This window comes from Carcharhinus amblyrhynchos, chromosome 9 (assembly GCF_965287045.1).
Source record: "Carcharhinus amblyrhynchos chromosome 9, sCarAmb.v2.hapA, whole genome shotgun sequence".
Lineage (NCBI taxonomy): Eukaryota > Metazoa > Chordata > Chondrichthyes > Carcharhiniformes > Carcharhinidae > Carcharhinus > Carcharhinus amblyrhynchos.
Window position 1 is genome coordinate 787,748 of NC_137332.1, and position 23,411 is coordinate 811,158.

The window sequence follows — 23,411 nt, forward strand, 5'->3', positions numbered from 1 at the left end:
CCCTCCACCACCACCCTCTGTCTGCTATGAGACAGCCAGTTACTTATCCAATCGGCCAAATTTCCTTCTATCCCACGCCTCCTCATCTTCTTCATGAACCTACCATGGGGAGCCTTATCAAACACCTTACTAAAATCCATGTATACGACATCAACTGCTCTACCTTCGTCTACACATTTAGTTACCTCCTCAAAGAATTCAATCAAATTTATGAGGCAGGACTTACCCCTCATGAAACCGTGGTGACTATCCCGGATTAAACTGCATCTTTCCAAAGGGTCATAAATCCTATCTCTCAGGACCCTTTCCATTAACTTACCGACCACCGAAATAAGACTAACTGGCCTGTAATTACCCGGGTCATTCTTATTTCCTTTCTTGAAGAGAGGAACAACATTCACCACTCTCCAATCCTCTGGCACAATCCCCGTGGACAGTGAGGACCCAAAGATTAAAGCTCCATAATCTCATCCCTTGCCTCCCAAAGTATCCTAGGATGTATCCCATCTGGCCCAGAGGACTTATCCTCCCTCAGGTTTTTCAAAATCGCTAATACATCTTCCCTTAGAACATCTACCTCCTCCATCCTATCAGCCTGTATCACACTCTCATCCTCAAAAACATGGCCCCTCTCCTTAGTGAACACTGAAGTAAAGTATTCATTCATCGCCTCCTATCTCTTCTGACTCCATACACAAGTTCCCACTACTATCCTTGACTGGCCCTAACCTCACCCTGATCATTCTTTTATTTCTCACGTAAGAGTAAAAAGCCTTGGGGTTTTCCTTGATCTGACCCACCATGGATTTATAGAACATAGAACATAGAACATTACAGCGCAGAACAGGCCCATCGGCCCACGATGTTGCGCCGACCAGTTAAAAAAAAAACAACAGTGACCCACTAATCTAAACCAATCCCTTTTCGTCCATAAACCTGTCCACAGACATCTTAAACGCCCCCAAACTAGGCGCATTTACAACTGCAGCAGGCAGGGCATTCCAATCCCTCACCACCCTCTGGGTAAAGAACCTACCCCTGACATCTGTCCTATAACTACCCCCCCTTAGTTTAAAGCCATGCCTCCTCGTGCTAGATTTTTCCATCAGAGGAAAAAGGCTATCATTATCCACCCTATCTAAACCTCTGATCATCTTATATGTTTCAATAAGATCCCCTCTTAGCCGCCTTCTTTCTAGCGAAAACAACCCCAAATCCCTCAGTCTCTCCTCATAGGACCTCCCCTCCATACCAGGCAACATCCTGGTAAACCTCCTCTGCACCCTCTCCAAAGCCTCCACATCCTTCCTGTAATGTGGGGACCAGAACTGCACACAATACTCCAAGTGCGGCCGCACCAGAGTTGTGTACAGTTGCAACATAACGCTACGACTCCTAAATTCAATCCCCCTACCAATAAACGCCAAGACACCGTATGCCTTCTTAACAACCTTATCTAATTGATTCCCAACTTTCAGGGATCTATGTACACATACACCTAGATCCCTCTGCTCCTCCACACTATTCAAAGTCTTCCCGTTAGCCCTATACTCGACACATCTGTTATTCCTACCAAAGTGAATTACCTCACATTTCTCTGCATTAAACTCCATCCGCCACCTCTCGGCCCAGCTCTGCAACCTGTCTAAGTCTTCCTGCAAACTATGACACCCTTCCTCACTATCTACCACACCTCCGACTTTGGTGTCATCAGCAAATTTACTAATCCACCCAACTATACCCTCATCCAGATCATTAATAAAAATCACAAACAGCAGTGGCCACAACACAGATCCCTGAGGCACACCACTTGTAACCGAACTCCATGATGAATATTTACCGTCAACCACTACCCTCTGTCTCCTATCCGCTAGCCAATTCCTAATCCAGTTCCCTAGATCACCCCCAATCCCATACATCTGCATTTTGTGCAGAAGCCTACCACGGTGAACCTTATCAAACGCCTTACTAAAATCCATATACACCACGTCCACTGCCTTACCCCCATCCACCTCTTTGGTCACTTTCTCAAAAAACTCAATAAGGTTAGTAAGGCACGACCTACCCGCCACAAAACCATGCTGACTATCTCAAAACAACTCATTACTCTCCAAATAACTATAAATCCTATCCCTAATAATTTTTTCCAAAACCTTGCCCACAACAGAAGTGAGACTCACCGGTCTATAATTCCCGGGGAAGTCTCTGTTCCCCTTCTTAAACAATGGGACAACATTCGCTAACCTCCAATCATCTGGTACTATACCAGAGGCCAACGACGACCTGAAGATCAGAGCCAGAGGCTCTGCAATCACTTCTCTTGCCTCCCAGAGAATCCTGGGGTAAATCCCATCCGGACCAGGGGACTTATCTATTTTCAGATCCTCCAGAATATCCAGCACATCCTCCTTATCAACTGTAACACTGTCAATTCTACTCCCCTGCAACCCAGTGTCCTCCTCAGCTATATCCATGTCCCCCTGCGTGAACACCGAAGAGAAATATTGGTTCAATGCTTCACCAATCTCCTCTGGTTCCACACATAACTTCCCTCTGCCGTCTATAACTGGCCCTAACCTTGCCCTAACCAACCTTCTGTTCTTGACATACCTATAGAACGCCTTAGGATTCTCCTTAACCCTATCAGCCAAAGTCTTCTCATGTCCTCTTTTAGCCCTTCTTAGCTCGCTCTTCAACTCCCTCCTAGCCAATCTAAAGCTCTCTAGTGCACTATCCGAGTGCTCACGTCTCATCCGAACATAAGCCTCCTTTTTCTTTTTAACCAACGAATCAACTTTTTTAGTGCACCACGGTTCCCTAGCCTTACCAATTCCTCCTTGCCTGACAGGGACGTACCTATCACAGACTTGCAGTAGCTGCTCCTTGAAAAAACTCCACATTTCGGACGTTCCCAGTCCCTGTAATCTCCTAGTCCAACCTATGTTTCCTAATTCTCTCCTAATAGCCTCATAATTACCCTTCCCCCAGCTAAAACCACTGGCCCGAGGTTCATGCCTATCCCTTTCCATCACTAAGGTGAACGTAACCGAATTGTGGTCACTATCACCAAAATGCACACCAACTTCCAAATCCAACACCTGATCTGACTCATTTCCCAGCACCAAATCCAATATAGCCTCACCTCTAGTTGGCCTATCTATATACTGAGTCAAAAAACCTTCCTGCACACTTTGCACAAAAACTGACCCCTCTAACGAGCTAGAGCTATAACAATTCCAATCAATATTAGTAAAGTTAAAATCCCCCATTACAATTACCCTATTACTTTCACTCCTAACCAGGATTGTCTCCGCAATCCTTTCCTCAACCTCTCTAGAACTTTTAGGAGGTCTATAAAAGACTCCCAACAGGGTGACCTCTCCTCTCCTATTTCTAATCTCCGCCCATACTACCTCAACAGACAAGTCCTCATCAAACTTCCTCTCTGACATTGTAATACAATCCCTGACCAATAATGCTACCCCTCCCCCCCTTCTACCTCCTTCTCTACTTCGACTAAAACATTTAAACCCCGGGACCTGCAGCATCCATTCCTGCCCCTGCTCTATCCATGTCTCTGAAATGGCCACAACATCGAAGTCCCAGGTACTGATCCACGCTGCAAGTTCACCCACTTTATTGCAAATACTCCTCGCATTGAAGTATACACATTTCAAACCCTGCTCCACCCCACCCCTGCGTTGCCATGCATTGCAGTCCCCATCCATGCACCCCTCACTTTCAAACCCTCTACTCAGGATCCCTCCCCCCCTCCGAATCAGTTTAAACTTCCCTGCATAGCCCTAGCAAACTTACCCCCCAGGATATTGGTCCCCTTCTGATTCAGGTGTAGACCATCCCTCTTATAGAGGTCCCACCTTCCCCAGAACGATTTCTCATGCTCCCTCCTAGCTCTCCTAAACCCTTTCTTTAACTCATTCCTAGCTACCTTGTAACCCTCGAGCGACCCAACTGAACCTTGTTTTCTCATCCTTACATACGCTTCCTTTTTCCTCTTAACAAGACATTCAACCTCCTTTGTGAACCATGGTTCCCTCACTCGGCCATTTCCTCCCTGCCTGACAGGGACACGCAGTATTTGTTCCTTGAACAAGCTCCACTTATCGTTTGTGCCCATACCTGACAGTTTCTTATGCTCCCTAATTCTTGCCTAATCGCATCATAATTACCCCTGCCCCATACTTGGTAAAGGGAAGGGGCAAGGGAGTGGGGGTGAATAGTGGGCAGAGGTGGGTTTAAGAGAGGCAGCAGGTAGGAGAAGGGAGGGGTTTTGACCTTAGGGGACCACCGGACGATGTGACCCTGGCCTTCAGTGAAAGGAATGACCTTTCCATTCTCACATCGGACAAACTCATTCAACTAAATGATCAAGTTAAGGAATCAAGTAAAAAGAGCAGTCCTTATCGGAACTCTCTATCGAGTAAAAATCTAATGGCAAAGGAAACTCACATCACATTTGGGTTTAATGTTTGATAAACACTTCAGCCCTGGCAATGCCCACTGAGCAGAGTCCTGGTGGCAGACAGTGTGTGGAGCTCTCCAGCATCCCCCACTGCCAGTGTGTCTGAAAGAGAGGCCACTGCCTGGACCAATAACGCATCATCAGGTTTAATAACAAGCTGAACGGACCCTCAATTATTGACTGAAATACCACAGCAAGTTGTTGATTTCAGTGCCCGTCTCGTTCCCCCCCCCCCCCCACCCCATCCTGAAGTGAACATGGGGGTGGGGGGGGCGCAGTGAGTGATTGGGCTATTCTATATGTCACCCCCCCTGTGGAAACGCCCACTAGACAGGTGAAATTCAACCTGATGATTTCTAAAGGAAATTGATGGGTGGTCGGTGGAAACTAACCGGGGGGGGGGGGGGGGGGGGGAGGTGACAGTCAGTGTCTCCGTGTCCAACTGAAGGATTAAGGGATGAGAAAAATCTCTGTTAAAGCATGCCCATTGATTGGACTGAGAGCTGTCAGCAAGCTGATATCAAAAAACATCACAACGGGGAAAAAGCCAATTTACATCATATTCACTGAGATCAACAGAGGTCACATTATCCCCAATCGAACTCCGCATTCTGAATACGCAATAATTAGAAATACAATATCCTCCATCAACCAAAGACATCAGTGCTGCATTCCAATATCTGTAGGCACCACACTTTCTGTCAATAAGACCACAGGGACTTCTCAGAGTTCATCAGAAATAATCGCAGGACAACGAGAAACCCTGTCCAACGCGAGGACATTAAAAAATCACCAGAGCTGCTCTTCACTGATATTCACCAAGAAATAACCAAATCTAATCGTTACTGATCTCACCGAGAATGAACCAGCCCCATTCTCTATCCATCCCACAAGCACTGTAATATTAACTGTACCCATGAGGCTGCTACAGAGACTCACCCCTTGGCACAGCTGGTACTGTAAAAAGTCTGACAACACCAGGTTTTAGTCCAACCTATTTATTTGATAATATTCTCACAAGCTTTCGAGGGGTTACCCTCTTCGTCAGGTGAATGGAGAGTTCTGGCCTCAGACAGAGCATATAAAGCACAGACAGTTTAGAGATTACTGATTAAAATGCGAATCCTTACACCTAACCTGCTGTTCAAGACCTGAAGTGGCTGACAATGTGAGTGGTAGGAGCACTGATCACAGTTTAAAGAGATGTGTATTGTCTCCAGACAGTACAGTAAGTGAGGTTTTGCAAACCCAGGCAAGTCACGGGGGTTACAGATAGTGCGACATGAACCCAAGATCCCTGTTGAGGCCGTCCTCATGTGTGCGGAACTTGGCTATCAGTCTCTGCTCAGCGACTCTGCGCTGTCGTGTGTCGTGAAGGCCGCCTTGGAGAATGCTTACCCGAAGGTCAGAGGCTGAATGCCCGTGACCACTGAAGTATTCGCCAACAGGAAGGGAACAGTCTTGCCTGGTGACTGTCGAGCGATGTTCATTCATCCGTTGTCGTAGCGTCTGCATGGTCTCCCCAATGTACCATGCTACCTGATACGTTGCAGGAAAGGATGTCCTGAAGCATGGTACATTGGGGAGACCATGCAGACGCTACGACAACGGATGAATGAACATCGCTCGACAGTCACCAGGCAAGACTGTTCCCTTCCTGTTGGCGAACACTTCAGTGGTCACGGGCATTCAGCCTCTGACCTTCAGGTAAGCATTCTCCAAGGCGGCCTTCACGACACACGACAGCACAGAGTCGCTGAGCAGAGACTGATAGCCAAGTTCCGCACACATGAGGACGGTCTCAACAGGGATCTTGGGTTCATGTCGCACTATCTGTAACCCCCGTGACTTGCCTGGGTTTGCAAAACCTCACTTACTGTACTGTCTGGAGACAATACACATCTCTGTAAACTGTGATCAGTGCTCCTACCACTCACATTATCAGCCACTTCAGGTCTTGAACAGCAGGTTAGGTGTAAGGATTCGCATTTTAATCAGTAATCTCTAAACTGTCTGTGCTTTATATGCTCTGTCTGAGGCCAGAACTCTCCATTCACCTGACGAAGGGACTAACCTCGAAAGCTTGTGAGTATATTATCAAATAAATAGGTTGGACTAAAACCTGGTGTTGTCAGACTTTTTACTGTGTTTACGCCAGTCCAACGCCGGCATACCCACATCATGACAGCTGGTACTACCAGGGTGGCAGAATGGCAATACCAACCTGTTCCAAGGGGCAGTGCCAGATCACTGACTGCTGTGTTCCTCTCCCCCAAGGGCTATACTAACCTTTAGGCTCCTGTGGCAATTCCCACAACTGGTTCACATCTATCTGAAACATCATTTTGGCACAGTGTCAACATACGGCAGGGAGTGAAGAGATGACAGGTTAGAAACATAGAAACGAGAAGCAGGAGGAGGCCAATTGGCCCTTCGAACCTGTTCCGCCATTTATTTTGATCATGGCTGATCATCAAATTTAAATCCTGATTCCCCCTTCCTCCCATATCTCTTGACCCATTTATGCCAACTCCTTGCTTCCTATCTGCTCACCAGCTTTCTCTCCATTTCAAGACATTACCTACAATCCCATGTGCTTTAATTTTACATAGTAGTCTGTTACGTGAACCTTGTTGAAAGCCTTCTGAAAGTCTAAATAAACCACATCCACTGATTCTGCTGGGTTAACTCAGTTAATAAGCCAATGTATTATGGTCAACCCCTATATACGCTTAATGGACGGGTGAACCTGATGACAGCACGTTGGAGGGAGGAGGGAGATCCAGAGTCGTGTTCTTGCCCACGACAACAGTGATTTCCAGATCTTGAGCCCCTGACAGCAATCTGGTAGGTGACCAATGCAGGCTCGAGTTTTCACCCATTCTCTATCGATATTCGCCCAGAAATAGCTAGACCCATTTTCCACTGATCCTTACCAACGAATAACCAGATCCAATCCCTACCAATCCTGATCCTTGTACTCAATGTCCCGACCAATAAAGGCAAGCATGTTATACACCTTCTTTACTTTCAAAGAACAAAGAAGATTCCAGCACAGGAACAGGCCCTTCGGCCCCTCCAAGCCTGCACTGACCACGCTGCCCGACTGAACTAAATCCCCCTACCCTTCCGGGGACCATATCCCTCTACTCCCGTCCTATTCATGGATTTGGGAAGACGCCCCTTAAAACTCACTATCGTATCCACTTCCACTACTTCCCTGGCAACGAGTTCCAGGCGCCCACCACCCTCTGTGTAAAAAATCTGCCTCATACATCTCCTTTAAACCTTACCCCTCGCACCTTAAACCTGTGCCCCCTAGTAATTGACTCTTCCACCCTGGGAAAAAGCTTCTGACTATCCACTCTGTCCATGCCCCTCATAATCTTGTAGACTTCTATCAGGTCTCCCCTCAACTGCCATCGCTCCAGTGAGAACAAACCAAGTTTCTCTAACCTCTCCTCATATCTAATGCCCTCCATACCAGGCAACATCCTGGTAAATCTTTTCTGTACCCTCTCCAAAGCCTCCACATCCTTCCGGTAGTGTGGTGACCAGAATTGAACACTATATTCCAAGTGCGGTCTAACTAAGGTTCTATAAAGCTGCGACATGACTTGTCAATTTTTAAACTCAATGCCCCAGCCGATGAAGGCAAGCATGCCGTATGCCTTCTTGACTACCTTCTCCACCTGCATTGCCACTTTCAGTGACCTGTGTACCTGTACACCCAGATCCCTCTGCCTATCAATACTCTTAAGGGTTCTGCCATTTACTGTATATTTCCTATCTGAATTAAACCTTCCAAAATGCATTACCTCACATTTGTTTGGATTAAGCTCCATCTGCCATCTCTCTGCCCAAGTCTCCAACTGATCTGTATCCTGCTGTATCCTCTGATGGTCTTCATCGCTATCCACAAATCCATCAACCTTTGTGTCATCCGCAAACTTACTAATCAAACCAGTTACATTTTCCTCCAAATCATTTATATATATTACAAACAGCAAAGGTCCCAGCACTGATCCCTGAGGGATGCCACTTGTCACAGCCCTCCATTCAGAAGCGCACCCTTCCACTGCTACCCTCTGTCTTCTTTGACCGAGCCAGTTTTGTATCCACCTTTCCAGCTCACCTCTGATCCCGTGTGACTTCACCTTCTGCATCAGTCTGCCATGAGGGACCTTGTCAAAGGCCTTACTGAAGTCCATGTAGACAACATCCACTGCCCTACCCTCATCAATCATCTTCACCACTTCCTCGAAAACTCAATCAAGTTTGAGAGACACGACCCCCCCTTTACAAAACCATGTTGCCTCTCACTAATACGTCCACTTATTTCCAAGTGGGAATAATCCTGTCTCAAAGAATCCTCTCCAATAATTTCCCTACCACTGATGTAAGGCTCACTGGCCTGTAATTACCTGGATTATTGTTGCTACCATTCTTAAACAAAGGAACAACATTGGCTATTCTCCAATCCTCTGGGACCTCCCCTGTAGCCAGTGAGGATACAAAGATTTCTCTCAAGACCCCAGCATTTTCCTCCCTTGCCTCTCTCAGTATTCTGGGGTATATCCCATCAGGCCCTGGGAACTTGTTTACCTTAATGTTTCTCAAGAACCCCAATACCTCCTTTTTGATCTCAACATGACTCAAACTATCTACACAGATGTGTCGAGTATAGGGCTAACGGGAGGACTTTGAATAGTGTTGATGAGCAGAGGGATCTAGGTGTATGTGTACATAGATCCCTGAAAGTTGGGAGTCAAGTAGATAAGGTTGTTAAGAAGGCATACGGTGTCTTGGCGTTTATTGGTAGGGGGATTGAATTTAGGAGTCGCAGCGTCATGTTGCAACTGTACACAACTCTGGTGCGGCCGCACTTGGAGTATTGTGTGCAGTTCTGGTCCCCACATTACAGGAAGGACGTGGAGGCTTTGGAGAGGGTGCAGAGGAGGTTTACCAGGATATTGCCTGGTATGGAGGGGAGGTCCTATGAGGAGAGGCTGAGGGATTTGGGGTTGTTTTCGCTGGAAAGAAGGCGGCTAAGAGGGGATCTTATTGAAACATATAAGATGATTAGAGGTTTAGATAGGGTGGATAGTGATAGCCTTTTTCCTCTGATGGAGAAATCTAGCACGAAGGGGCATGGCTTTAAATTAAGGGGTGGTAGTTATAGGACGGATGTCAGGGGTAGGTTCTTTACCCAGAGGGTGGTGAGGGATTGGAATGCCCTGCCTGCTGCAGTTGTAAATGCGCCTAGTTTGGGGGCGTTTAAGAGATCCGTGGATAGGTTTATGGACGAGAAGGGATTGGTTTAGGTTAGTGGGTCATTGTTTTGTAACTGGTCGGCGCAACATCGTGGGCCGAAGGGCCTGTTCTACACTGTAATGTTCTATGTTCTATGTTCTACATCCTTTCCCAGACTCATCATTCACCCAGTCCTTCTCTTTGGTGAATACTGACACACAGTACTCATTTAATACCTCGCCCATTTCCTCTGGCTCCACACATAGATTCCCTCCCCTGTCCTTAAGTGGGTCAATCCTCTCCCTGGCTATGCTCTTGCTCTTTATATATGTGTAAAAACATGGGGGAACTTTGCCACTGGGGTAAATTCTTCACTTTAACACATTCCTGTGATAGCAGTTTGCACACTCTGGATAAAGAAGTTTCCCCTGAATTTCCAATTGAATTTAGTCATGATTACCTTTTATCTATAAATGATTAGCTTTTGATTCTTACAGGTGTGTTTGCCACCCTGCTGGACAGCAATGGTGATGGGTTTGGAAAGCGCTGCCTAAGGAACCTTGGCCAGTCCTTACTGTGGATCTTGTAGACGTACACAGCACTGTCACTGTTTGTCTATGGTGGGAGGATAGGGGTGAATTAGTGGCTGCTTTGTCTCGGATGGTGACTGGTTTTGATCCTGGGGACATTAACAATACTGATTTTGAAAGATAATAAATTGTTTGCCTCTTTCACTGGCTACACGTTACATGGTGCAGTTGTACTCTCTGTCCCTCTGCCTGAATATAGTACGGCTGTGATCTTTGATGTCAGTGTAGCAAAGCACAGTGCCTGGTTAATTTAAATAAAGCAGTGGGAATGTATTTTCGTACTTTTGCTCCTTTATCTCCTTGTCTTCCTTCAGCTCCTGCAGCTCCATGAGGTCCCTGCAGAAATAAAGAGTGGCATTCGATTAATACAGAACCATCAGTGAGGACACAATCTACCTGTAATCTCGTCAGCAATTCACAGTCGGAAATAACATGAACTTTTAAAGCAGTCTTTTTCCTTTGGAAGATTGATTTCTCCCTGGCTGTTAATATTCAGTTAGTAAGAGGCAGCTTTGTGTCTGATACATCCTAATAACTGCCCCGTAATAACACTGTCCACTGCCAATCTTAAATTTAACAAACCCTGTTAACATTCGCCATATACACACAATGTCGCAGAATCTCACGTCCATCACTGTTACTGCTCACTCCCTGAAGAAGCGATTCATTCTCTTTTAATTTTACTATTTTCTCTGGAATTTGATGTTGTGTGATTCATTATTGTTCTACACTGAGATAAGGTGACATCAATAGTGACACAGAAAAATGTCTAGTTATCCCCTCAATCATTCAACAGTGAAATATTTAATGTGATATTTATTGCCCCTGTCTTTTTTTCACACTGGAGGACACATCATTGGTACCTGACCTAGCAACGTGCATTTGTATAGCACCTTAGTGTAATTAAGTACAGAGCTGGTAAATCAAACTGGAATGAGAGCCTGGGCCACATGCACTGATATTCGTGTCTAAACGCTGAGGAGAGAGGGGCAGACAGGTTTAGGAAGGAAATTCCAGAGCCTAGGATTGGATAATCAGTGGAAATGGGGGGTGTGCAGGAGACCAGAATTACCAAAATCTCAGAGGATTGTTGAGGAGATTAGAGAGAGAATGAGACAGAGGATGAGAAAGGTTAAAGGTTGTGAAGGGATGTGTACAGGATGACAAAGAGATCTTAAGGTACTTTAATACTTTGGTAACAAAGATCCCATTAACTGGGCAATCCCTGAGGGTCACATGCTCAGGCTGGCCACGCAGGAAACCTAGCCAATCAAGAGCTAGGAGGACGCTCAGTTGGAGCTAGGGCAGTAGCCCCGCCAGGGGCGGCACGGTAGCACAGTGGTTAGCACTGCTGCTTCACAGCTCCAGGGTCCTGGGTTCGATTCCTGGCTCGGGTCACTGTCTGTGTGGAGTTTGCACATTCTCCTCGTGTCTGCATGGGTTTGCTCCGGTTTCCTCCCACAGTCCAAAGATGTGTGGGTTAGGTTGATTGGCCATGCTAAAATTGCCCCTTAGTGTCCTGGGATGTGTAGGTTAGAGGGATTAGCGAGTAAAAATATATGGGGAATTGGGGTAGGGCCTGGGTGGGATTGTGGTTGGTGCAGACTCAATGGGCTGAAGGGCCTCTTTCTGTTCTGTAGGGTTTTTATGTATCTATGTAGTCAGTCACCATGTGTTCAGTTCTGTCAGACCCTTAATTATAAATATCAATATTATTGTTAATATATCAATTATTGCTTTATTCACAACTAGTTGCCTTCATGAGGATGTGTCTAGGGCGGTGGATAGAGGAGAGCCGGTGGATGTGGTCTTTCTGGATTTTCAGAAGGCGTTTGACAAGGTGCCGCACAAGAGGTTATTACAGAAGGTCAGGGGACATGGAGTTGGGGGTAGGGTGTTAGCGTGGATAGAGGATTGGTTGTCAAATAGGAGGCAGAGAGTGGGGGTCAATGGGTGCTATTCGGATTGGCAGTTGGTGACTAGTGGAGTGCCCCAGGGGTCGGTGCTGGGGCCTCAGCTATTTACCATTTATATAGATGATCTGGAGGAGGGAACCAAGTGTATTATGTCAAAATTTGCTGATGACACCAAGATTGGTGGAACGGCAAATTGTGCGGAGGGTGTGGAGAGTCTGCAGAAGGATCTAGATAGGCTGGGCGAATGGGCCAGGAAATGGCAAATGGAATTTAATGTTGGCAAGTGCGAGGTGGTCCACTTTGGTAGGAATAATGGTAGGAAGGACTATTACTTACGTGGAGAAAAACTGCAGCAGGCGACGGTGCAGAGGGACCTCGGGGTCCTTGTGCATGAGTCGCAAAAACCCAGCTTGCAGGTGCAGCAGGTGGTCAGGAAGGCGAATGGGATGCTGGCCTTCATAGTGAGGGGGATTGAATATAAAAGTAGGGAGGTCTTGCTGCGGCTGTATAGGGCATTGGTGAGGCCGCAGCTGGAGTACTGTGTGCAGTTTTGGTCGCCGCACTTACGCAAGGATATTTTGGCCTTGGAGGGAGTGCAGAGGAGGTTTACTAGGCTGATGCCGGAGTTGAGGGGGTTGAGCTATGAGGAGAGGCTGAATAAACTAGGCTTGTACTCGTTAGAGTTTAGAAGAATGAGGGGAGATCTCATTGAGATGTATAAGATGATGAATGGGATGGATAGGATAGAGGTGGAGAGGCTCTTCCCGCTCAGAAAGGATAGTAGGACTAGGGGGCACAGCCTCAAGATAAAGGTGGGGTGGTTTAGAACGGAGTTGAGGAGGAACTTCTTCACTCAAAGGGTGGTGAATCTCTGGAATTCTCTGCCCGTTGAAGTGGTGGAGGCTGCCTCGCTAAATATTTTTAAGACACGGGTTGATGGGTTTTTGATAAGAGAGGGGATTAAGGGTTATGGGGAGAGGGCGGGAATGTGGAACTGAGCCACGACAGATCAGCCATGATCTTATTAAATCTGAAATTTAAACCAAGTCCAACGCAACAAAGTTCCATCGACAGAAACAACCCTGATGGCAATGGGGGAGACACAGTCACTGCGTCCTCCAGCTCTGAACCCCTCGAGGTTGAGTCATTCAGAAACCCCAGTTGGTCTCTGTATTCAGGAGAGACACCAAAGACAGTCAGGTCAGTCACAGTAATGATATCCTTCAATAACCAAGCAGCACAACTGCCTGTTCTAGTGATCGAGGGCCACAGATCTTGTCTCATGTGTCGAGACTGGTTGAAGCAAAGAAAATTAGACTGGCTGGAGATACGGAATATTTGGGATGGAGCGAATGTGCAGATACTCGGAGGTTTTCCAGAAGGAACCGGAGTGAATAAAAGTGGCTAAAGCCAAAATGTATTTGAACGGTGAGACGATGCAAATTGTCCAGTGCCTTATACGCTCCATCAGGAAGTAGAAATGGTGTCAGGAAGATGTGCACAATTCTCGGAATGGGCTGCACATATAGTCCCAATCTTGAAGCCAGATTGCACTATAAGTTTCTGTGTGGATTATAAATTAACTGCAAACTGAGGAGCTGAGATAGATCGATACTCTATCCTGAGAATTGGAGATCTCAACACTAATTTAGCAGGAGATCTGAGGTACATCAAGTTAGACCTGAGTCATGCTTGAAGCTGGAGTTGGATGAAGATTCGCAGAGGTTAGTTACTGTCACCATCCAGAGCAGCATACAGGTTTGGAGTCAGAGAATCAGAGAATCCCTACAGTACAGAAAAAGACCATTCGGCCCATTGAGCCTGCATCACCAACATCCCCACCCAGGCCTTATCCCCGTAACCCCATGTATTTACCCTCCTAATCCCCCTGACATTAAGAGGTAATTTAGCATTGTCAATCCGCCTAACCTGCACACCTTTGGATTGTGGGAAGAAACCGGAGCATCCAGAGGAAACCCACACAGACATGGGGAGAATGTGCAAACTCCACATAGACAGTGACCTGAGGCCGGAATCGAACCCGGGTCCCTGGTGCTGTGAGGCGACAGTGCTAACCACTGAGCCACCGTGCCTGTGCCATTTTCCACCGTATGATGGGAAAGTTTATTACGAAACATCCCTAATGTAATGGTGCATCTCAATGACATCCTAATGATAGGGGCCTCACCCGAGGAACACAGAGCTAACTTGGAGGAAGATTAGAGAAGATTTAAAGAAATGGGTGTGAGATTGAGACGGGGAAACACACTTTTCAGGCAGACAAAGTTCCATGTTTGGGTTTCAGGGTGGATGCAGAAGGTTTCCATCCTTTGGAGGATAAAGTTAAAGCTGTTGAGGAAGTTCCACAGCCAGAAAACACGTCAGAGTTAAAATCATTCCCAGGAATGGTGAATTATCACAGCAGATTCTTACAAAATATGTTTACCACCTTAACTCTACTCAGCCAGCTGTTAAAGAAACATCAGCGATGGAAATACGGTGAGGAATAAAGGGAGGTGTTTACAGAAGTAAAGCAAACCTTACAGTTGTTGGCATTACTGGTACGTTCTGATCCAACCAAAGCCTGGGTAATGACCCTGTGATTACATCACCGCATGGAGTGGGAATGGTTTTATCCCACAGGATGGTCGCTGGAGACCCAGCGCCTTCACATCGAGAACATTGTCAGATGTGGAAAAGAACTATTCCCAGATAGATAGTGAGAGTTTGGTGGTAACTTATTTAGTGAGGAAGTTTCATCAGAATGTATGGTTTACACTTCACTGTCGTATCAGATCACAATCTGTTCTTGGGTTTAATCCATTGGATAAAGCAGTGCGACCAACCGCCTCTGCGAGGATGCAAAGATGGGCTTTGGTGTTAGTTGTATATACAGCCTCCTCTTCCCAATACAGGCTAGGGTCACTGAATGCAGACACTCTCAGCTGTCTCAGTCTGTCACAGACCCTCACCACCTGGACCACCAGGAATAGCTTTGGTGCTGCATTAAAACATTGCTGGTCTCACCATTCATTTAAAAACTCATACTGACAGAGAGAGGATGGTGATGAACAGAATGTGAGATGATCAGTCAGAACTATCTAAACCTTACCAGCAGCGTAGGATGGTGATAACTGCTGGAATGTTACTGCCTTGCCATCTCATAAGAACATAAGAACATAAGAAATAGGAGCAGGAGTAGGCCATCTAGCCCTTCGAGCCTGCCCTGCCATTCAATACAATCACGGCTGATCTGAAGTGGATCAGTTCCACTTTCCCGCTTTCTCCTCATAACCCTTAATTCCCTTGTCTACCAAAAACCTATCTACCCGTGACTTAAATATATTTAGCGAGGCAGCCTCCACCACTTCAACGGGCAGAGAATTCCAGGGATTCACCACCCTTTGAGTGAAGAAGTTCCTCCTCAACTCCGTTCTAAACTGACCCCCCTTTATCTTGAGGCTGTGTAAGATCCCTCCCAAGGCCAATGGAGATGCCGTTTTGCCAGCCTTCGAGATGCCCAGACTCAGGGTGGGTACGCCGGTAAAATTCTGGCAAATAAAAGGCATGTTATTGTGGGGGGCTTGTGTCATAGTGTCACCCCAGGGGCAATGCCTTTCAGTACAGGAATCACACGACACACACCCTGGTCAGGGCAGGATGAAAGCACTCGCCCAGAGTTATACCTGGTGGCCGGGCATCGCCAAGGAGATTGAAGGAACGATCAGCCATTGCCCCAGTTGTGAAGCCCAGCAGCCACGGGAGTGGTCAGTCTGGCCTTGGTTAACACTGCACACAGACTTCACAAAACTGTTCGCGGGGGTAGGGTGTTAGCGTGGATAGAGGATTGGTTGTCAAATAGGAGGCAGAGAGTGGGGGTCAATGGGTGCTATTCGGATTGGCGGTTGGTGACTAGTGGAGTGCCCCAGGGGTCGGTGCTGGGGCCTCAGCTATTTACCATTTATATAGATGATCTGGAGGAGGGAACCGAGTGTAGGGTGTCGAAATTTGCTGATGACACCAAGATTGGGGGAAAGGCAAATTGTGCGGAGGGTGTGGAGAGTCTGCAGAAGGATCTAGATAGGCTGGGTGAATGGGTCAGGAACTGGCAAATGGAATTTAATGTTGGCAAATATGAGGTGGTCCACTTTGGTAGGAATAATGGTAGGAAGGACTATTACTTACGTGGCGAAAAACTGCAGCAGGCGACGGTGCAGAGGGACCTCGGGGTCCTTGTGCATGAGTCGCAAAAACCCAGCCTGCAGGTGCAGCAGGTGGTCAGGAAGGCGAATGGGATGCTGGCCTTCATAGCAAGGGGGATTGAATATAAAAGTAGGGAGGTCTTGCTGCGGCTGTATAGGGCATTGGTGAGGCCGCAGCTGGAGTACTGTGTGCAGTTTTGGTCGCCGTACTTACGCAAGGATATTTTGGCCTTGGAGGGAGTGCAGAGGAGGTTTACTAGGCTGATACCGGAGTTGAGGGGGTTGAACTATGAGGAGAGGCTGAATAAACTAGGCTTGTACTCGTTAGAGTTTAGAAGAATGAGGGGAGATCTCATTGAGACGTATAAGATGATGAATGGGATGGACAGGATAGAGGTGGAGAGACTCTTCCCGCTCAAAAAAGACAGTAGGACTAGGGGGCACAGCCTCAAGATAAAGGGGGGGCGGTTTAGAACGGAGTTGAGGAGGAACTTCTTCACTCAAAGGGTGGTGAATCTCTGGAATTCTCTGCCCGTTGAAGTGGTGGAGGCTGCCTCACTAAATATTTTTAAGACGCGGGTTGATGGGTTTTTGATAAGAGAGGGGATTAAGGGTTATGGGGAGAAAGTGGGAAAGTGGAACTGAGCCACAACAGATCAGCCATGATCTTATTGAATGGCGGGGCAGGCTCGAAGGGCTAGATGGCCTACTCCTGCTCCTATTTCTTATGTTCTTATGGGACAGATATTCCTCATCCAAACAGCTGCTTCTCCAAAGATTGAAATCTACAATGGGCACAGCCAAACTGACGGGTTACAGTGGATTTGTGCCCTCCACAGCAGGCAGAGGTCTTAGTGTCACAAACAGCACAGCATTTGCAGCTCAGGAACTTCAGGAATTGAAGGGAAATGAGCTTCTCTGTGTTTGCTCAGCACCTTCCCACCCAGCCTGCAATGGATTCACACAATAAGCTGTACAAACGTTCAAATCATCAGTGGAGAAAGCGGGAATGTGGAACTGAGCCACGACAGATCAGCCATGATCTTATTGAATGGTGGGGCAGGCTCGAAGGGCTAGATGGCCGACTCCTGCTCCTATTTCTTATGTTCTTATTATGTTCTTATGAAAAGCAAATTCAGAGGTCACTGCCTTTAGAAAAACAAAAAATTGTCAGCAGATCTGACAGCATCTGTGGAGCGAGAGAGAGAATAGATCCAGCATTCTGAGTCTGGGTGAGTCTTTGTCAGAGGTCACTGCCTTTACTCTTGGCAAGTTTCTTGTTGTTGTTTGTCACATGTGGCCACGGGGGTTACACCAACTGAATTATTAATGAGATGTGGCCTGGAGACCAGTTTGGATTGGGTATTTCCAGATTGGGGGAGGTGGAGGCTGGATAAACCTTCCAGAGAGAAAACCTTAACTTGAGGAAAAGGGCAGAGTGATGATTTAGTTACGGCAGGAACGTTGGTGATGGACCGACATGGGTGGCTGGTAAAATTGTGGAAAGAACGGGACTGGCCTCCTACGTTGTAAAAGCTCGAGGTCAGCGTGTATATAAAAACAAGTGGAACTTTTGAAGGAGATAGTCTCTGACACAGGGAACCACCAGGGGTGTCCGATGGTGAGCCTATGCTTGCTAGCTACTCGCCCTGCGTTCCTGCGGTTAACGTGGAGCTGAGACAACCAAGGGTTTCCGGAGCTGAGGAAAAAGCTACTGAGGAGGATATTAACCCCGGAGTGATAAACTGGAAGGAGGCGTTCTTAGGGAAAAGTACCGAAGGAAGGTGGAGGATATTCAAGGAATGTTTGTCTGGAGCTCTGCATGACAACGTTCCGATGAGACAAGGGGGTTTTGGTAGGTCGCGGGAACCGTGGTGCACGAAGGCTGTGTTGAACCTAGTCAGGAGGAAAAGAAAGGTGTACAAAAGATTCAGGGAACTAGGAGATGTTAAGGATCTTGAGGAGTATAAGGACTGTGGAAAGGAGCTTAAAAGGGAAATTAGGAGAGCCAGAAGGGGTCATGAGAAGACCTTGGTGGGTAAGATTAAGGAGAATCCCAAGGCCTTCTATAAATATGTGAAAGGTAAAAGGATGAGAAGAGAAGGGATAGGACCTATAAAAGGTGAAGGGGGAAAAGTCTGTGTGGAACCAGAAGAAATGGCAGAGGTGCTTAATGACAAAGAAATGGCAGAGGTACTTTGCCTCAGTATTCACAGTGGAAGCTGATCTGGGAGATTTTGCTACGGATTTGCAGCAGATGGAAAAGATTGAGTTTGTGGATATTAAGGAGGAGGGTGTGTTAGAACTTTTGAATTCTATCAAGATAGATAAGTCGCCGGGACCAGATGGGATGTACCCCAGGATACTGTGGGAGGCGAGGGAAGTGATTGCAGAGCCCCTGGCGATGATCTTTGCGTCGTCAATGGAGATGGGAGAGGTTCCGGAAGATTGGAGGATTGCAGATGTAGTTCCTATTTTCAAGAAAGGGAACAGAGACAGCCCGGGGAATTACCGACCGGTGAGTCTGACCTCAGTGGTTGGTAAGCTGATGGAGAGGCTTCTGAGGGACAAGATTTACGAACATTTGGAGAGGTTTGACATGATCAGAAATAGTCAGCATGGTTTTGTCAAGGGCAGGTCGTGCCTTACAAGCCTAGTTGAGTTCTTCGATAATGTGACTGAACACATTGACGAAGGAAGTGCAGTGGACGTAGTGTACATGGACTTCAGCAAGGCGTTTGATAAGGTCCCCCATGCAAGACTTCTTGAGAAGGTGAGAGGGCATGGGATCCAAGGGCCTTTGGCCTTGTGGACCCAGAACTGGCTTGCCTGCAGAAGGCAGAGAGTGGTTGTGGATGGGTCTTTTTCTGAATGGAGGTCAGTCACCAGTGGAGTGCCCCAGGGATCTGTTCTAGGACCCTTGCTGTTTGTCATTTTCATAAATGACCTGGATGAGGAAGTGGAGGGATGGGTAAGTAAGTTCGCTGATGACATGAAGGTCGGTGGTGTTGTGGATGGTCTGGAAGGATGGCAAAAGTTGCAGCAGGACATAGATAGGATGCAGGACTGGGCGGAGAAGTGGCAGATGGACTTCAATGCGGATAAATGTGTAGTCGTCCATTTTGGCAGAACCAATGGGATGAACGAGTACACTATCAAGGGCAGGAGTCTTAGTAGTGTTGAAGAGCAGAAGGATCTTGGGGTCCGGGTCCACAGGACTCTTAAATCGGCCTCGCAGGTGGAGGAGGTGGTCAAGAAGGCGTATGGTGTACTGGCCTTCATTAATCGAGGGATTGAGTTTAGGAGTCGGGAGGTAATGCTGCAACTTTATAAGACCCTTGTCAGGCCCCACTTGGAGTACTGTGCGCAGTTCTGGTCGCCTCACTATAGGAAGGACGAAGAAGCTATTAAAAGGGTACAGAGGAGATTTACAAGGATGTTGCCTGGACTGGGAGGCATGCCTTATGAAGTTAGGTTGCGGGAGCTGGGACTCTTTTCCCTGGAGAGACGAAGGTTGAGAGGCGACCTGATAGAAGTTTATAAAATGTTGAGAGGGATAGATAGGGTGGATTCTCAGAGGCTATTTCCCCGGGTTGAAATGGTCGCTACGAGAGGACACAGATTTAAGGTGCGGGGAGGAAAGTACAGAAGTGATGTTAGGGGTAAGTTTTTCACTCAGAGGGTGGTGAGTGAATGGAATCGGCTGCCGTCAGTGGTGGTGGAGGCGAACTCGCTGGGGTCTTTTAAAAGACTTCTGGATGAGTATATGGGGTTTAATGGGATTGGGGGTTATAGATAGGTCTGTAGGTTGGTAGGTGTTGATGTGATCGGCGCAACTCGTGGGCCGAAGGGCCTGTTTGTGCTGTAGTGTTCTATGTTCTATGATGATCTACCGGCCCAGATTCTCTACTCTCCAGATGGCCCAGCACCAAGCTGGGACCTTCCTCCAGTGTCCAGAATCCCCAGAGCGACTGACTTTGTGATCAGTTTGTTCTTTCGCTGTGCCTGATGTGCTGTTGTGCCACATGGGCCTATGTTTCCATTCATCAGTGGGTTCAGGGAATTAGCGGGAATGAGTATGGTCACGTGGCACTTTTAAGAGGGTGATTCTTGAGAATCACGCACGGGATTTATGGGGATAGGTGGAGGGGTGACTCTGAGTGGGATGCTCTTTCAGAGAGTGACTGCAGCCTCAATGGATTAAACGGCCTCCTTCTGCACTGTAAGGATTCCATGATTCTTTCAAAGTGCAATATAATAGTGTCCAGTTCTGGGCTCCACACTTTAGGAGGGATGTCAGGGCCTTGGAGAGGGTGCAGGGGAGATTTACTAGAATGTTCCCAGGGATGAGGGACCTCAGTGAATGTGGAGAGACTGGAGAAGCTGGGATTGTTCTCCTTGGAGCAGAGAAGGTTAAGAGGAGATTTAATAGAGGAGCTCAAAATCAGGAAGAGTTTTGATGGAGTAAATCAGGAGAAAGTGTTTGCAGTGACAGGAGGGTGGGTAACCAGAGGGACACAGATTGAAGAGAATCGGGTAAAGAACCAGAGGGGGAGATGAGGGGAATTTATTTGACACAGTGAGTTGTTGTGATCTGGAATGTGCTGCCTGAAAGGCCGGTGGAAGCAGATTCAATAATAACTTTCAAAAGGAAATTGGAGAGAGAGTTGGAGTGGAAAACACAGGAGATTGGGGGAGAGAGCCAGGGGAGTGGAAGTAATTGGATAGCTTGTTTACAGAGCCAGCACAGATATGATGGGCTGAATGGCCTTCTCTTGTGCAGCTTCATTCTATAATAACGGAGAAATGAGGAGGCAGCACTCTGTACAAGATTGTACCAGATGGAAAATCTAACAGCTCATTTGATGCTAGTCTCAGCTCAGGAGGAATTTAATCATTATTTATCTCCCACATTATGATTTCAGTTGCTGCAATTGAAATGGTAAATACAGCAGACGAGAACCAATTCCTAATTGACCAGTTGAGAACGTGGGACTTTGACTAAGGAGTAAATTGCTGGGAGAATTACCCAGACCTCAGAGCTATCAAACATCAAACACATCTCCCCAAAGACAGGATGGATGTGGAAATTGCTTCCGTGAACAGCACTGCAAAAGCAAAATGACTTATAAGAAGGGGAATAGATTGCAGTATTTGCCGTGTCGTTCACAATGAATCCGATGTTAACCAGAGCATTTATTTAACGTCTTTAATATTGTAAAACATTGCTGGGCGCATCACACTAAATCTAACGCAAAGTTTGACACTCTCACCAAAGAAGATAGAGAATAAATAACACAACACTTGGTCAAGGAGATCGGTTAGCCTTTCGAAATGAGATTTTCAAATGGCATCAAAACCAAGAACAATCTGTTTCCCAGACTCTGCCCCACTGGGACTCACTTCTCAATGTCACCATTTAACTGTGACTGAAAGAGTGGGGGTCACAGAAAAACAATTCCAGCTCCGTCCTGCAGAATCAGGACAAGATTCCAATCGATGTTAGGAAGGAATATCTCCAGTCAAGCTTCACTTCACTTTTAATGTTGGCTGGAGAATTGGAACAGAAGGAATGAGAATGTTTAAAATCAGGCTGTGAGACACTGGACCTGCAACAGGAAGCAGAGGATAGCTGCTTACAGGGAACATGAGCTGCCTTCCTCAGCAATGCTCCCGGCATCGCAGCTCTCTCTCCAAGGAGCAGGGGTTAATACAACCTGCCTATGACTCGAAACACTCCAATCAATATTCTATTATGAAGCTGTCTCGATCTGTCAACACAGAGCATTCTGTACAAGATCATGGATTCCATTGTAAATGTGAAAGAGACTATTGCAGTGGGAAGCTATTCAAACTTCCATTGTAAGTCTGACTGACTGAAATTACAGAAAATAGTGAGATTTTATTGAGTTTCTATTATTTTCAAACAGGTAACTCAAAGTTCAAACATTTATCCAAGGCATGGAGTTCTGTGAGACAGTTTGCAATCAATTAGCTGGAGATTATAAGGATTTTTTTTCTATATTCATTTCGCAACCTTGAGAACAATGGAGAGTTTTTCAAATGAAATCAGAAAATATCAGAAAGATGACTGCAATCAGCTGATTAAAGATCATGGGTTTGATTTGTTGTTGACTGAGGGGGAAACAGACAGAGAGAGAGAGAGAGAACTCTACTGCTCCGACTCAGTAACATTGGGATGAGTCACATTCACCTGTGAAAGCAGATTGGACCTTGAAATCACATCTCACTGAAAAGATACAGTTCCAAAATGCTGACTACCCCTGATCAAACCCTGATCAAACACTGATCAAACCCTGATCTATCTCCAAGTGGAGATAAGTGCTCTTCCCCTTAGTTGAAGGGAAGTCACGAGGGGATGTAGGTTCAAGGTGAGGGCCAGGAGGTTTGGGAGGGATGTGAGGAAAAGCTTTTTACACAGACGGTGGTGAGGTGTGGAATGCGCTGCCTGGGAGGGTGGCGGAGGCGGGATGCCTCACATCCTTTAAAAAGTACCTGGATGAGCACTTGGCACATCAGAACATTGGAGGATATGGGACAAGTGCTGGACAATGGGATTAGTGTGAGTTTATTGGAGATATTGTCAGATCTTTCCTGCATTGTATGGCTCTACGGCTAGGCACTGGTAAATGATTTGGGTGGGAGATCAGATAGAACATAGAACATTACAGCGCAGAACAGGCCCTTCGGCCCACGATGTTGCGCCGACCAGTTAAAAAACAATGACCCTCTCACCTAAACCAAACCCTTTCCATCCATAAACCTATCCACGGATCTCTTAAACGCCCCCAAACTAGGCGCATTTACAACTGCAGCAGGCAGGGCATTCCAATCCCTCACCACCCTCTGGGTAAAGAACCTACCCCTGACATCCGTCCTATAACTACCCCCCCTTAATTTAAAGCTATGCCCCCTCGTGCTAGCTTTCTCCATCCGAGGAAAAATG

The 23,411-nt window shown here is 46.8% G+C and overlaps 1 protein-coding gene across 1 annotated transcript in view; it reads right to left on the reverse strand.

The window, feature by feature from the left end:
* col11a1a (collagen, type XI, alpha 1a) overlaps positions 1-23,411 on the reverse strand; it is a 443,284-nt gene that overhangs the window by 22,195 nt on the left and 397,678 nt on the right. The window contains exon 55 of the mRNA XM_080195067.1: positions 10,609-10,662. Within this exon, the coding sequence (XP_080051193.1) occupies positions 10,609-10,662 (54 nt within the window). The remainder of the gene's footprint in view (positions 1-10,608; positions 10,663-23,411) is intronic.